Genomic DNA, 13652 nt, shown 5'->3' on the forward strand with positions numbered 1-13652 from the left:
TGTTCCTTGCAGATGCCAGCCCTTATCTCAGCTTAGAAAGATCACCTGATGAGTGCCTGACCCTGGGGCCTTTGCACCCCAAATGGTTCCTATGAGAGGAGTGTCTCCACAACAGCAAGAACATGCTCTTCCAAGTTCTTTTGGCACTGGGCATTTTAATTGGGCTTATGAACTCCTTTTCTAGAAAACATTCTTTAAAACCACATTTCTCACACATTAACTTACCTGAGCCAAATGTTCTTTGAGTGTCTTGTTATCTTTTGTGGAGCCGTACTTTTTCTTCAAGTCAATCATTTTGTCCACTCCTTCTCTTCTCACCTCACTGATGATCTCAAACATGCGTTGGCTCATGCTTAGACGATATTCATCCACCCTTCCCTGCAACCACAACAAGAAGCCATAAACTGCATATGCCATTTAATGTACATGAATTTAAAGGAAGGCAAGCAATTCCATAAGATTTCCTTAAAATATAATTATTATTTTTCCAGCAATAAAATGATTTATTTCTGAAATAAGGTGATTCTTCTGCAATGGAAGTGCTCCATTCAAGAAAAAATATCCAGATATGTTGCAATAACTAACAGGTTACTCCACAAAAGAAACCTGCACCAAAGAAATGCTGAAAAGGTAATGAGGCTACTGCTTCTAGGTATCACATTCACACAACCAGCAGGCAGATGTTGCAGAGGAGGCTGGCTATAGCCTGGAGTCCTGGCTTTGTATATCCATAGACTTACAAACCAAGACAAGAAACAATGCCACTATAACAAACACAACTTTCTTAGAATATAAATCTATGGACAAGAATCCAAAGGAAATGGCCTTTGTGATTTCCAATATAATCCAAGTCATGGGTTGTATCCAATTAAGTCTTACTTTTGTACCTACTTTTAGTTGCAGACAGATCATAAATATGTTTTGCACCAATGCTTCATAATCTTCTTGCACTTCTTTTCTGATCTTATCTCTGAGGCCATGGGCTTCTCCTTGGAGATCAGCAATTCTAGCTCTCAGAGCCATCATTTCCATAATCATCTCATGACTCAGCTCTGCTACCTAGCAAAAGGTGAGAAAAATGCTATGCTATAACTCGTTTTCTCAAAAATAAGTGACGGGGGGATTAAGATGCCAGGCCCTGACAGATATTCCTAAGGTTACCTGAATAAAAACAATAAAACTACTGCCACTAACCTGACTAAGACCCAGCTCAGCATTTCCTCGCTTGTCTTCTACAACATGCATTTCCTGAAAGAGAATGAAAGAGCATTTTTCATTTGGTTTCTCCATCAACAGCCACTGTCAACTATTTTTTTTTTTACTTGTTTGGCCGAGCAATCAATGCAGCACATGACCCCTCTTCCACCACAATCAACAGTATGAGAATACTTGTTCTTTTTGATAGAGGAGCTGATGTTGCTGATGGAGTAAATTTTCATAAAACATGGAGTAGGTCTCAAAGTTGCTGCGTTCTCTGGCCATGACATCACAACCCAGAGCAGTGAAGCATTTTTGTAAGTGGTCTTTCGGAAAGGTTATCTGAGGGGAAAACAAAAAATGAAACTGTCAGGTTTTTCTGATGGTCACACAGATAAATCTATTCACTTCCAGTGGTTCCTCCATTGTTCACTGGTCCCAAGCACATACATCCAAGGTCCTGTCACCAGAATTTCTGCTTGAAGATTTCTGGTATGATGCATAGGATAGCCTAAACCTCCAAAATGATCCTCAGTACCTTCCAAGAATCAGGATCAACTGGATCAGGGGTAGCCAATGCAATGCCCCCAGATGTTGCCGGACCACAACTCCCATCATGCCTAACCATTGGCTAGTGGCCATGCTGACAGGGCCTGATGGGAACTGCATTCAAACAGCAACTGGAGGACGCCATTTTGGCTACTCCTAGGCTAGATGGATAATTTATTTGATTCAGTAGCCAGGTTTAATAATTTCTGCCCAGCTCTAAAATGTATCTTCTTAGGCTAGCTGGTGAAATATTTAAATTAAAAAATATGCAAGAGAACTTTCCCCTTAACCATGGGATAAACACAGCTTGTGCCCATGGAGGATGTAAAAACAGCATTTCCAGGAAAGTGTGTGTGTCCTGGGTCCAGCAAAATAATTTGGAATATGAAAATTGGAGAACATGCTTGAACAGACTCATTGGATGGTATCTGACTAAATCATAGTGACAACTAACTTAAGTCCACTGATTTCAATAGGTCTCCTCTCAGTAGATATGACTGACAGTGCTTATCTCTAGCAGAAAATGCCTGTAGCACAGCACATATTTCACCAAGAAAAACCTAAGTTATGCAGTTATTTTGCCCCACAAGATTTCAATCACTGGAAAAGAAAAACAATTTATGTACCTCTGCATCAGTTTCTTGGTGATTTTCCATTAGCTTCTGTACAAATGATTCAACAATTTCTGGCCTTGTGACAGAGAAGATTTCTTGCATGCCATGATGTTTCCAGAGCTCTGAAAGAACAAGTTTTTGTTTTGGGGTGTGTGTGTCTTTTTCTTCAATCTTCAGAGTAATAAAACATGGAAGCCTCAGTCTACCTTGAGTATGACTAACACTGGGTATCTTGCGATGTGACAGGCTTTTTGATGGAGCACAAGTCTTACTCTGCTACTTTTTTTTAATATAAAAAACCAAATGTGCAGGAGCACAGAAGATCATAATTGCAGGCAGACAAAGGGTGTCTGAATGTGACTAATGATGTTATCATAATCATTATCATTATTATAGACGTACGCCATGCTCTTTGACAGAGCACAAGTCCCACAGTTCTGTAAGGGAAAAGAAAACCTGAAGGTACAGCAAGAGTGATGTATCCCACATGCTGATAAAAGTGGAATGAGAAGGACATGAAACAATGTCTGGAGGACACAGTGTTGGTTACCTCTGGCTTAACACAACACAAATGTGGGCTGCTGAATATATGCAGAGGCCTCTTTACACTTGCTGTTTGAAGAAAGCATCTCCAAGTGACCAGCTTTAGTGTTTTTTAGTGTGGCAACTTTCTCCATGACTCCTTAGTTGCAGCGCTTTGAAGAAAGTATTATGTGGGTCATGGCTAACCACCAAAGACAGATGATATATGGAGAAATTCAGGGTGGTGCTGACATAGTGACTGTGGTATGTACACAAGCAACTACTGGGTGTTGTTTCTCACTCCCCCCCCCCCGTCAAAACAGAACTTGGAGTAGAAGCTAGATGCAAGATGGGTTCAGTTGTTACCTGTAGAGAGGTTTCTTTCTTCTCTTGTTTTTTCAGATATAACCAGCGTTATTTCTTTGTTAACTTTCTTTTGTACATCACGGATCATATGTATTTCTAGACTTTCCAAGAGTTTTTGCAGCTAGGATAAAAAAGCAGAACAAACTAGCTTGCTTTTAACTATATCTTCATTTAACCATTCAGAAGCCATGTTTCTTCAGAAAGTATATGGTCACTTTAGACTTCCTAAAATGGCAAAGTAAAGGCCAAACTCTAAATAGGGCAGCGGCCGCTTTAATCATTTTTAAGGCCTACAATCTTTAATTGATCAATGGGATAAAATTTTAAATCAATCACTTTAATGTATTTTAAAATAGACTAAAATGGGATCTGAATTAAATAGACAACACCTATTTTAAAGTGTATTGTTTTTAAAATGATAGTACTAATGAGACTGCAGGTCTGTCTTGGAAGAGGCAGTCTCCATGCGCTCTCAAGTAATAGGAAAGCGCACATCTACAGTGGTACAACATTTGCATGCACTATATTAAAACAGTATGCTTTTTCTTCAAAACAATGACTTATTTATGTGTATTTAATTGATTAAACTATGAAAATTAATTTGATTAATTGCCAGATTTCTTTAAGCAAGTGACAGCCTGACAGCTTTAAAAGATCATAAACCTAGGAAAAGTACATTTTTATACAAACAATATTTTGATAGTTATTGTCAGAGAGCATCAGGAGCAATGCCAGAGGTACTGTGAGCTGAGGACTGACCTGTCAAAAAGGTTGACTCAGGCCTTTTGACCTGATGAATGTATTAAGGACTTTATAAACTTCCTGGTTTTTTGCTGCTTGGTGGGAACAGGAAAAACAGGACAGTAATCAAGCCCCAAGCAAGTCACCAAACATTTCAGCTCAGAGGCAGAGTCACTGCCAGGCTGTGTAAACAATACTGTGTAAGCAATGGCTGGAGCAATAGTTTTATTTGGTATAAGCATGTTTCCAACAAATACCTGCTGAGCGGCATTTGGTTTGGTGGGCCATGTTGTCTAAGGTTATCTGAACCATTTGCCAGGAGCACAAGCCAGTGGCGTAGCGTGGGGGGTGCGGGGGGGCCGGTCGCACCGGGCGCAACATCTGGGGGTTAGGGGGCGCAAATCCACGGGTTAGGGGGCGCAAATTACTTGCCTTGCCCCGGGTGCTGACAACCCACGCTATGCCACTGGCACAAGCCACTATCATATATGCCTCTACAAACTTTCCAAACAGCTTCAGAGCCAGATACAAAACTTCTGCTTGAAGAAAACTATTAAGGTAACTTCTTCTGCCTGAAGACACTATTCAGGCTACCTGTGTGTGTAAGATCAGGGTGGATGTGTGTGTGTGTGTGTGTGTGTGTGTGTGTGGAGGGTGGTGGAGGCTTAGTCAGCCATTATGCAGGGAGCATAGTCATGTTAAGGATTTGTTTGCAACAAGTAAAATATGGACAGACAGCTCACAGCATTTGTACTATCTCAAGCTGCTGGGAGGGATTCTAATGTACCACAGAAACTATATTTTACTACAATTTTTAAAAGTATAAAATCATTCTCTTTTTGTATTCTGCTTGCCCATTAGCTATGTTTTACCTGGTGTGTTTTTATCTCAGTTTCTGAAGCGTCTTTAGGGGGCAGAATAGAGTGATATGTCAATCCAAATCCTTCAAGTTCATCTTCTATACCCATATGTATAGCCATGCTTCTCATAGCAGGATACAGAACTTCAGTACTAGAAAAATGCAGATACAGACATTGTACATGCTTAATTTCTCGTTTAATGTTTTCCATTTATTTTGCATTGGTTTCTAGCATGCCCTCAATATTACAATTTTCTCTGTGCCTTTAAACTTGTTCATAAAGGATTTAGACTCATTGTGATTGAGGCAGCCAGTTTTGATGATAATACCATTTTTTCCCAAGGGTGTTAGAACAGAAAAGGATTGTGAAGAATCTCTCCAAACTGGGTAAATGGGCAGTGCAAGTGTAAAGTGATGAAAATTGTGGCAAAAAAAGTTTCTTAATTTCACATCAACGTGTTGCTCATGAGGTCTGAAGGGTTGGTGAATGATAAACAATGAAATCTGGGGGTCATATGTTGATCCAATGTGTGGCAACTGTGAAGAAGGCGAATTCCATGTGGCAAAATCTGAACTTCTGACTCCATTATGCCTCCAGAATAAGGCATGTTCCTTTCCCTAAACACTCAAAAAGCACATAATTGAATCCTGTTTGGCAAGAAAATCAAGAAATCCTAGTGATACATTGTCAAAAGAGCCACTTCCCTGATCCCGTGTCAGCCATCTCCTCGAAATTTCCCTAAAGGAGTTAAAAGATTTACCTGGCAAGTATGAGATAGGATCTAACTGGACTGATAAAATGGTCCTTTGTTCCTCACCAACCATCAGGAAACCTACAACTCATCATCTACACTGTGTATGAGACCACAAGCCTCATAGATCACATTTCTAACTGGCTGATTGCAAGCAAGAAAGTCATTCTCTCGCCACTCATAAGGTTGTTGTCAGGATGACTGGAATACAAGTAAAATGCTTTCCTTATGAATCACATTATACAGTAACTTAGTCATCATAATGTACCATGGGCAGGGTGGGTGGGGCAGGTTCCTGCATCCTTGTGCCTTATTAAACACTCTGCGGTTGGTTTCTGGTTGCAGTGGAGAAAGCCAAGAAAAAAAAGCCCTTTCCCACTTTATTTTCCTTTCCATCCCACCCCGCTTTTTTATAGACAAGATTTTGAAATGCCGTGTATCCTAGTAATCTAGTTTTAACTGCTGAAAATGAAATCAAATTTATAATAAAAGAGCAAGAAAAACCCAGGAAAACAAAAAAGCACTGAGTACTGTTTTTTTCTTTACTTTGTTGTCTGCACTGTTGATGATTAACCTTCACTCCAAAATCTATTACATGGAAATGGAACTTACCCGTATTGTTCAGCAAATTGCTTGTATAGAGGAACTGTGTTGATATCATCAACTTTTAATTTAAGCCTCCCCCATTCTGCTTTTAAAATTTCCAGTTGCTTCCACAGTATCAGGTAAGATTTCTGCAAGGAACTTGAAGCCACTGAATCAGGCAGCTCCAACAGTGCTTTTGAAGCCTTTCCACTTGCTTCAGTTGTCATTGCCAAATTCTGCTAAAATCATCGTGGGGAAAGCGTCAGACACAGAAGCTTAAAGCCAGAATGCATTTATAATGGCAGGGAAGACTTTTACTCTCTCTTCCTGCCATGACTGCCAGTCTGGATAGGCTAGCCATGCTAGGGACTCTTAAGTAGATGCCTACCACTTTCCTTACATGTCATCCAATCTGGGGGTGGGGAATATGAAACCTGAGGGTCCAAGGTAAATATTTATATGAGGAGAAACAGAGAGAAAGCACCCAACTTCCTGGTCTCTCTGACCAGAGCCCACGGTAGCTTGTTTTTCTCTGTCAAATCCCACTTATAAATGCATGTGAAGCATGAAGCCAAATGGTCTAGGCACAAGAGAAAGAAATAATTGAGCCTGGCAGAAATGCATACACAAACTGAACAGTCAATATTAATAAGTTAATTAAGAATAAAAGTTAGGATGACAAAGAGAAGCGGCAGAATGGTGCTTTTAAGAAAATTAAGAAAACAATTTTAGTTCAGTTGTATCTATCAGGCTGTAGCTGCTTCTGGTCTCCTCACACATGATGTAGCGGCACTGAAAGTCAGATGGAGTATGGAAAACAAAGGTCTCTTGGTTACAGTCATCTCTTGACCCAGGTGTGCTCTGATTGACAGGTGGCTTTTGAGCAGCCACTCACAAGATAGCCATGCCCTCAGAAGTTGGCAGAAGGGCCGGAAGCTATCCTTTCTGCTTCTCCTACACAAAAACCATTCCACACTAAGTGAATTGAAGGGAGATTGGACTTCTCTGCATAAATGTGAGGGAGGATTAGAGAGACCAAGTAACTGTACAGTGACAGGCTGGCACAGGGCAGGGCTGCATTACAGTGTTAACTAGTGTTGCCAGTGTTGCAGGCAGAGAAAATGTAGCAGAGCAGATGTTTTAGACACAAAAGCTGCATCACCTCACACTACTCACGTTGATAAAGAGAAGAACCTCAAGAAATACAAAACTGTACACCACATTTCTTAGCATTCTGATTGACTCAGTCATCTACTGTGCCACTTGTGTAAGTCACTTCTGCCAAACACACATTTGCCAGTTTGCATGAAGAAGTTTTATTCATATATACAGTAGTACACAATTCTAATATAAGATCCCATATAATATCTTCTAACATGCTACATTCCAGCAAGCACTGCAACCATGTGATTTTGTTTAACTTGAAACTTGACTAGATCTTTTTACAAAAAAGGACTAAAAACCACATTAGTTAAACTGAACTGTTCATGAAAAGATGGTGCCAGATGTCAGTGAGTTGCTGTCTCTAATTTACCTTTCCAAAAGATGTTCTCTGTTCTCCATGACCATTCAGACCCTCATAATTACTCCAGAGTACATCCTCCATTGCAAGCTGCATCTCGACCAGCTCCCCATGGACTACTTTTCGATCCTCATCGTTCAGTCCACACAGACATAGCTAGAAAGGTCAGTCAGTCAAATTTTACTTGCGAAATATATGACATATATTAAGGATACATATATAAAATTGGTTAAGGACAACTGCACATAAAAACAATTCTAAGTTGGGTTGGTGAGTAGGGATGGCAGCCCCCAGTTGAATTTAATATGCACCTTAGAGGTAATAAGAGTACCATACCTGCATATTATAGTTTATGGGGTCTAGGTTGCTGATAATAACAGGAAATGGACCTGTGCTTGCTAGGAATGTTCTCCATGGGAACAACAACAGTGCCTAAAAACAAAGAGTTGCAACTTTAAAATGTAATATTAAACTACAAGCACATATAAACCAAATATCCTAAAATGCAGTTTCACTAACAGTATGCACTTTTCTCTGCTAGGCAGAAAGTGGCAGTAAGGCTACCCAACTTCACCAAATCATGCCCCCATTCTTTCCTTTTATCCGTTACAGTTCAGCTTGAAATCAAGCCAGGTACAAAAGAAGACCCCTGTGGGAAGATGTAACTACCCAACAGCTGCTCAATGTTTACAGGTGGAAGTTCTTGTGCTAATCAAAACACAGTGGTACCTCTGGTTAAGAACTTAATTCGTTCTGGAGGTGCGTTCTTAACCTGAAACTGTTCTTAACCTGAGGTACCACTTTAGCTAATGGGGCCTCCCACTGCTGCCATGCCGCCGGCACACAATTTCTGTTCTCATTCTGAGGTAAAGTTCTTAGCCCGAGGTATTACTCCTGGGTTAGTGGAGTCTGTAACCCGAGGTGTCTGTAACCTGAGGTACCACTGTAACTTCACTGGATGCAACTCTAAATACCAGATCAGAGAAAAGCTGGAGGGGGGAGGGAAATGTTATATGCATAGCAATACATAGGAGGCCTAAGCCTTTCTCAAATCCACCCCCCCCCCCACACACACAGCAAATAGTATTAGGATAAAACTTGGATTGACATAAACAAGATGTATTTTCCTAATAATGCTAGCTGCCATGTGCGGGGAAGGTGAATTTTTACCGAAATTGCAGTTGGGGAGGGAAGACTTAAAGCCCTCTCCCTATAGGCTGCGACGCAAGTGATGACATTCTCTGCCCTCCCACCCTCCATGCACCTGGTATTTACCGTAATTTTTTAAAGCCCACAATATGATTGCTAATTATATCATTAATATAGTTAGACCCAAGATACCAGTTGATCCAGGGGCAGTGCACAGCAGTGATCTGCTTTTGGCAGCCAGTTCTGTCCTGTGCCCACAGCAGCTGCTAGTTTGCAGTTAATGAGCCACCAGGCTTGACTGTGCAAAAACTGCACCTTTGCATGCTGTCCACACTGAGCTGTCTTGTGGTGGCAGTTAAGACCACAGATTGTGCCACACAGCAAAAGAGTTGGGCCACCTGCCTACCACAAGCAGGGAGCCACCTAAGCAAGAGAAGAGACCACTGGCTGCCATAAGGAGGTGAACCAAATGCTTTGGGTCCTAAGCCATCATGAGGTTTAGGACGCAAGAGACTCAAAAGGCTCAAATTTTGACATCAGTTATGCCACTGCTGGTGGACTGGCGAAAAGAGAAACGGCTAAAAAAACCTGGAGACTGTTGTGATGAAACCTTTTGTACTTTGAAAAAATATCCCAAGGAGACATCTTGGTTTTTTCAACAAAGAGACACATACATATAGCCTTGTGCTGATTGCACAGCTAACAATGGTACAAATGAGAAGGAAACAGTTAAGGAAGAGGAATCTTTGGACAACTATTTTACTCACTCTGTGGCCATGTGGATCTAGTGGCTGTGGAAGCCGGAGCTGGGAAGCAAAGGCACTTCCAACAATGGTGTTACTTATGGCAGGCAACCCATGGTAAATGTGGTCCATAATGCTCTGATAGGCAGAAACATTTCCAGATGATAAAAATGCTTCTCTGGAGGGTTACCAGGGAAAAAAAATACATTATAAAAGCAAATACAATAAAATTATTTCCTATTTATTAATCAATGTTGTTTTTTAAAAGGTCTGATTTTAACATGTACTTATTTTCAAACTGCTCCATACATCCATAATTTAGAAAATTAGCATGACGATGTACTTCGCTTGAAAGTGACATGAGATTTGCCCTTTAGTGAGAAGCCCTGAAGAGAGGTTTTAGGCCAGTTTAACTGTTATGGTTTTCTTCCCCCAAATCCTGGAAATCAGGAAATCTGAGATCAGGAATGGATGCTGATAATTCTCTGCTTGAGACCTATTCCTCATAGAACTATGACTCCCATTATTCCTACGCCTCTTGTATAAATATGCCCCGGAGCAATAGCAATCAAAGTAGCATTTCTGGTAGAATTCAAGAACTCTCCCAACCCCCAGATGATCCTCAGGGTTCCTTCCAACTCTATTATTCAAGATGGAGAAAGCAAAGCAAACCCACTGCACTCTCTCACTGTTGAGAGTTTACTCCGGCTCCTATCTTATGTGCATTTGGAACTCACACACATCTCACCACAGGGTAGATGTGCAAGTTCTCCCTTCAGGTATGGACATGCTGGCTTGGACAGATGGCAACTGTAGTCCAAAACTTCTAGAGGGGACCTGGTTAGTGTAGGCTGCTATATTATTCTAAACCTTCCTATTGGCTAATGTGCAGATTAAATAATCTGAATGACCAACTACCTTAAATCTATGCATTACAGCATAGGGTTCTACAAAAACACAGAAATGCAACAGCTTTTTGCAACACATGGAAATGAACAAAGAAAACATTAATTTCATTTACCGTAAATATCTTTATTATATATCTTCTTAAGATCAATCAGTGTTTAAAATATTGCTAGATGTACACCTCCCATGATCAGAAATTTTAAAGGTGGCTTTGGTGCACAATACCGAAACCTGCTATTTTTAGAATTCGTTTTTCGGAAAGGTTTCCAATAAAAGCAAAACAACAGGTGTAAGAATGCAGGTGGTGCTGCTATTATAAGTTTTGGAATCACAGGCTGAAACACACAAACACACAATCATGTGCAACTTTCCCCAGCTAATATATATAAAAAAGACAGCTAAAAGCAAACTCAAGAAGCTGCAAATTTAAATAAAGGATAGGTTGCGTAACTCTTTTTCACTGCCATTTTTGTTCTCAAAAAATTTGCTCTTGCCCCCAGCTGCTTTTTATCTGGCAGGGGAAAAGATAGTGGTACTTATATGTTTTCTCAAATAAATGGGAAAACAGCAGGGAGCTACTTTTGAGTGGGGCAAATGGCCAGGGGTGGGGGTGGGGAATAGGCAGCCTCTGTGCATCTCCCCTCCTCTATTTAAATCCACAGCTTCATATGACAGCTTTTGGTTAAAAGAAATTTAAAGAGGAAGGGAAAGTGATATACAACTTCTCATAATGTGTAGTTTCAGCCTTAAAGAAAACACCTGCCAGATCCTTCCCTTTTGACATATCCCCCAACTTGAATCAACATCCTTATTTTTGAACTATGCTAATCTCTTACCGCACAGAATGTCTAACTGCTGCCTCAAACTGCAGAAGTGTAACTTCTCTGTGCATGCTCAGCATCTGGGCCACTTTCTTTGGATCCGAGGGACTATGAAGATTGTCTATTTTTTTCTGCAGGTCTTGGAGCTCAATTCCTAGAATCCCAACAGCAGTCATAAATAAAATATCCTGGCATTTATTTGCCTTATTTATTTCATTCTTACATCCAATGCTTCTACCCATTTAATTTCAGTCCAAGCTGAAACCTATGGGAGGCAATGGTGGCTTTAGACAACAGGAGCTCGGTCCCTACAGTCCCAAGGATGGCAATAAATCCAAGGAGGCAAACTGGCTCAGCCCTTGTAATCACAGCCAAGGATAGGATCAGAATGCACACACAATCTATTTTTAACCATTGCAGAGAAAGTTGCCTAGTTTCTTATACTGTACAAACATTATTTTGCTCCTTACTTCTTGAAAGCACCACACACAATAAAACATCTGCAGCGTGTATGTTACACCCTAGTGCAAACATGTACAAAGATCATAAGTCTGAACATGCATGCATACATCCACTCATGGGCGTGGATGGACATACACAGTCAGGCATAACCTAAGAATTGGTAAAATACAACCATGTTCCATTCTAGAGAAAACTGTGCCAAAAGCCAGCTTATGAGTCTCAGCTACCAGCAAGCCATACAATATAACCATTTCAGCAGACAGTTAAAACATTATTTGATTGAATAATTTGGTTTGTGAACAAGATCCAACAGAATACATAATGGCAAATGTATAGTAGATTTTCATTAAATTAGGGCTGTACAGGTGTTTGTAGTTTAAATATGGACCCAGAAAATGCCTCCCTGCCCATCTTTTGTTTCAATGAACTGGATGTCCTTCTTTAGAACATCTGACAATTCAGCTGAAGATGTTTCACTCAGCAGTAAATCTCACTGATATCAGATTACAGTCTCGTAGAGAATCAAAGACAATCAAATAAGAATATTTACCACAAAAAACAGAAATGTTTAACTTGAACTGTGTCAAATGTGTGAGGGAAAGAACCCCACCCCCCAGCCCCAGGAAAACTCAGGAAGACCCATACATGACTGGATCACCAGCCAATATGGTTTGAGGAAATATTTCCCAAACCAGAAACTCTTAATTTGAAATAGTGTGTGTTTGTGTGTGTGTGTGTGTGTACACACACACACACAATGAAAATCACAGATGTTAAGCATAAACGTGCAGTTTCTGATTTATGGCATCTATACCCATAGTATTCCTTTGAACAGCGCATTTCAAACTTCCCCTTACATTCATTATCGGTTTCAAAGAAGAACATCTGTTACTAACCGATCCATTCAGTCCCTCCCCATTCTGCAGTGAGATGGTCAGGAGGGCACACATAATCAAGGCAGCCTGTTGCATTTCCTAGCTGTGCAAAGCTGAAAATGTAGGAAATAATGTCGTGAAAAGCTGCAACAATTTGCAGTGTCTGCCTCAGGGCTTTGAAGCCAGTCTATGGAAAAGAGAAGGAAATACAGGGAGAAAAATCTTTCAAAAAATAAACACAAGTCATAATCAATTAGCCATTTAGCAATCACAAACTGAAAGCAGCAGCTGCTATTTGCAATCTAATGGGTGTTAATTGTGGGATCAGTGCAGGCCCACACAGGGGAGGGGGGCAGCCAGGTACACTTGCCCTGGGCCTCACAGGGCTAAGCTGGCATGGGGCAACCCACCAGGGATCAGGTGCTTTTTTTGTTTGGGTTTATAACTCAAGACTCTTGCCCTGGGCCTTAGACAAGCTCTGCATGGGCCTGGACCAGTGCTTCTCATGCACTGTAGCATCACACAACATCAACATCAAAACACCAGCTTGCCCCCACCCCCATTTAATCATTTTTTCCCTACTTCTGGGGGAAATCCAATAAGTTAAAAGAAATGGTTGCCAGCAACCCATTGGCAATATTGAGGCCTCATCTGAAAACACCTCAAGTGAGTCTCTAGATTGAACTGCTACCTTTACTAACAGTTCAAAATCCATTCCAGAAAATATTACTAATATCCCATAGGCTTTCTATATTTATTTCATTCAAGGTTAGTTCTGCCATTAAACAAAAGAGGCAGTCCACTTGAGGTGGTAGATTTGGGGATTACCATTGGAGAGGACCAGATCAGTTTTTGCTTAGGGGTTAATTTTGTAGCTGCCTCCCTCCCTTGTATCTCATCATATAGCATTAGAACATCTAATATTCAAGAACTGAGTGGGGTTTTCAGTTTTAAGGTCTTAAGTTCCTCCCTCTTACAACTGTTACCCA

At 40.7% G+C, this 13652-nt stretch overlaps 1 protein-coding gene across 5 annotated transcripts in view; it reads right to left on the bottom strand.

Annotated features, from left to right (window-relative positions):
• LOC307213592 (uncharacterized protein) overlaps positions 1–13652 on the bottom strand; it is a 57626-nt gene that overhangs the window by 8601 nt on the left and 35373 nt on the right. For 4 of the 5 annotated variants that reach the window (XM_079971594.1, XM_079971593.1, XM_079971592.1 and 1 more), the window contains 13 exons: positions 12685–12850; positions 11342–11480; positions 9624–9777; positions 8044–8139; positions 7720–7863; positions 6213–6424; positions 4862–5000; positions 3249–3369; positions 2373–2482; positions 1390–1539; positions 1195–1248; positions 892–1059; positions 226–378 (listed from right to left, as the gene is read on the bottom strand). In XM_079971594.1, coding sequence (XP_079827720.1) covers positions 226–378; positions 892–1059; positions 1195–1248; positions 1390–1539; positions 2373–2482; positions 3249–3369; positions 4862–5000; positions 6213–6424; positions 7720–7863; positions 8044–8139; positions 9624–9777; positions 11342–11480; positions 12685–12850 — 1806 coding nt within the window. The remainder of the gene's footprint in view (positions 1–225; positions 379–891; positions 1060–1194; positions 1249–1389; positions 1540–2372; positions 2483–3248; positions 3370–4861; positions 5001–6212; positions 6425–7719; positions 7864–8043; positions 8140–9623; positions 9778–11341; positions 11481–12684; positions 12851–13652) is intronic. The other variant, XM_079971591.1, reaches the window with a different exon arrangement.

The sequence above is a fragment of the Podarcis cretensis genome (genome assembly GCF_951804945.1).
Source record: "Podarcis cretensis genome assembly, chromosome: 3".
Taxonomy (NCBI): domain Eukaryota; kingdom Metazoa; phylum Chordata; class Lepidosauria; order Squamata; family Lacertidae; genus Podarcis; species Podarcis cretensis.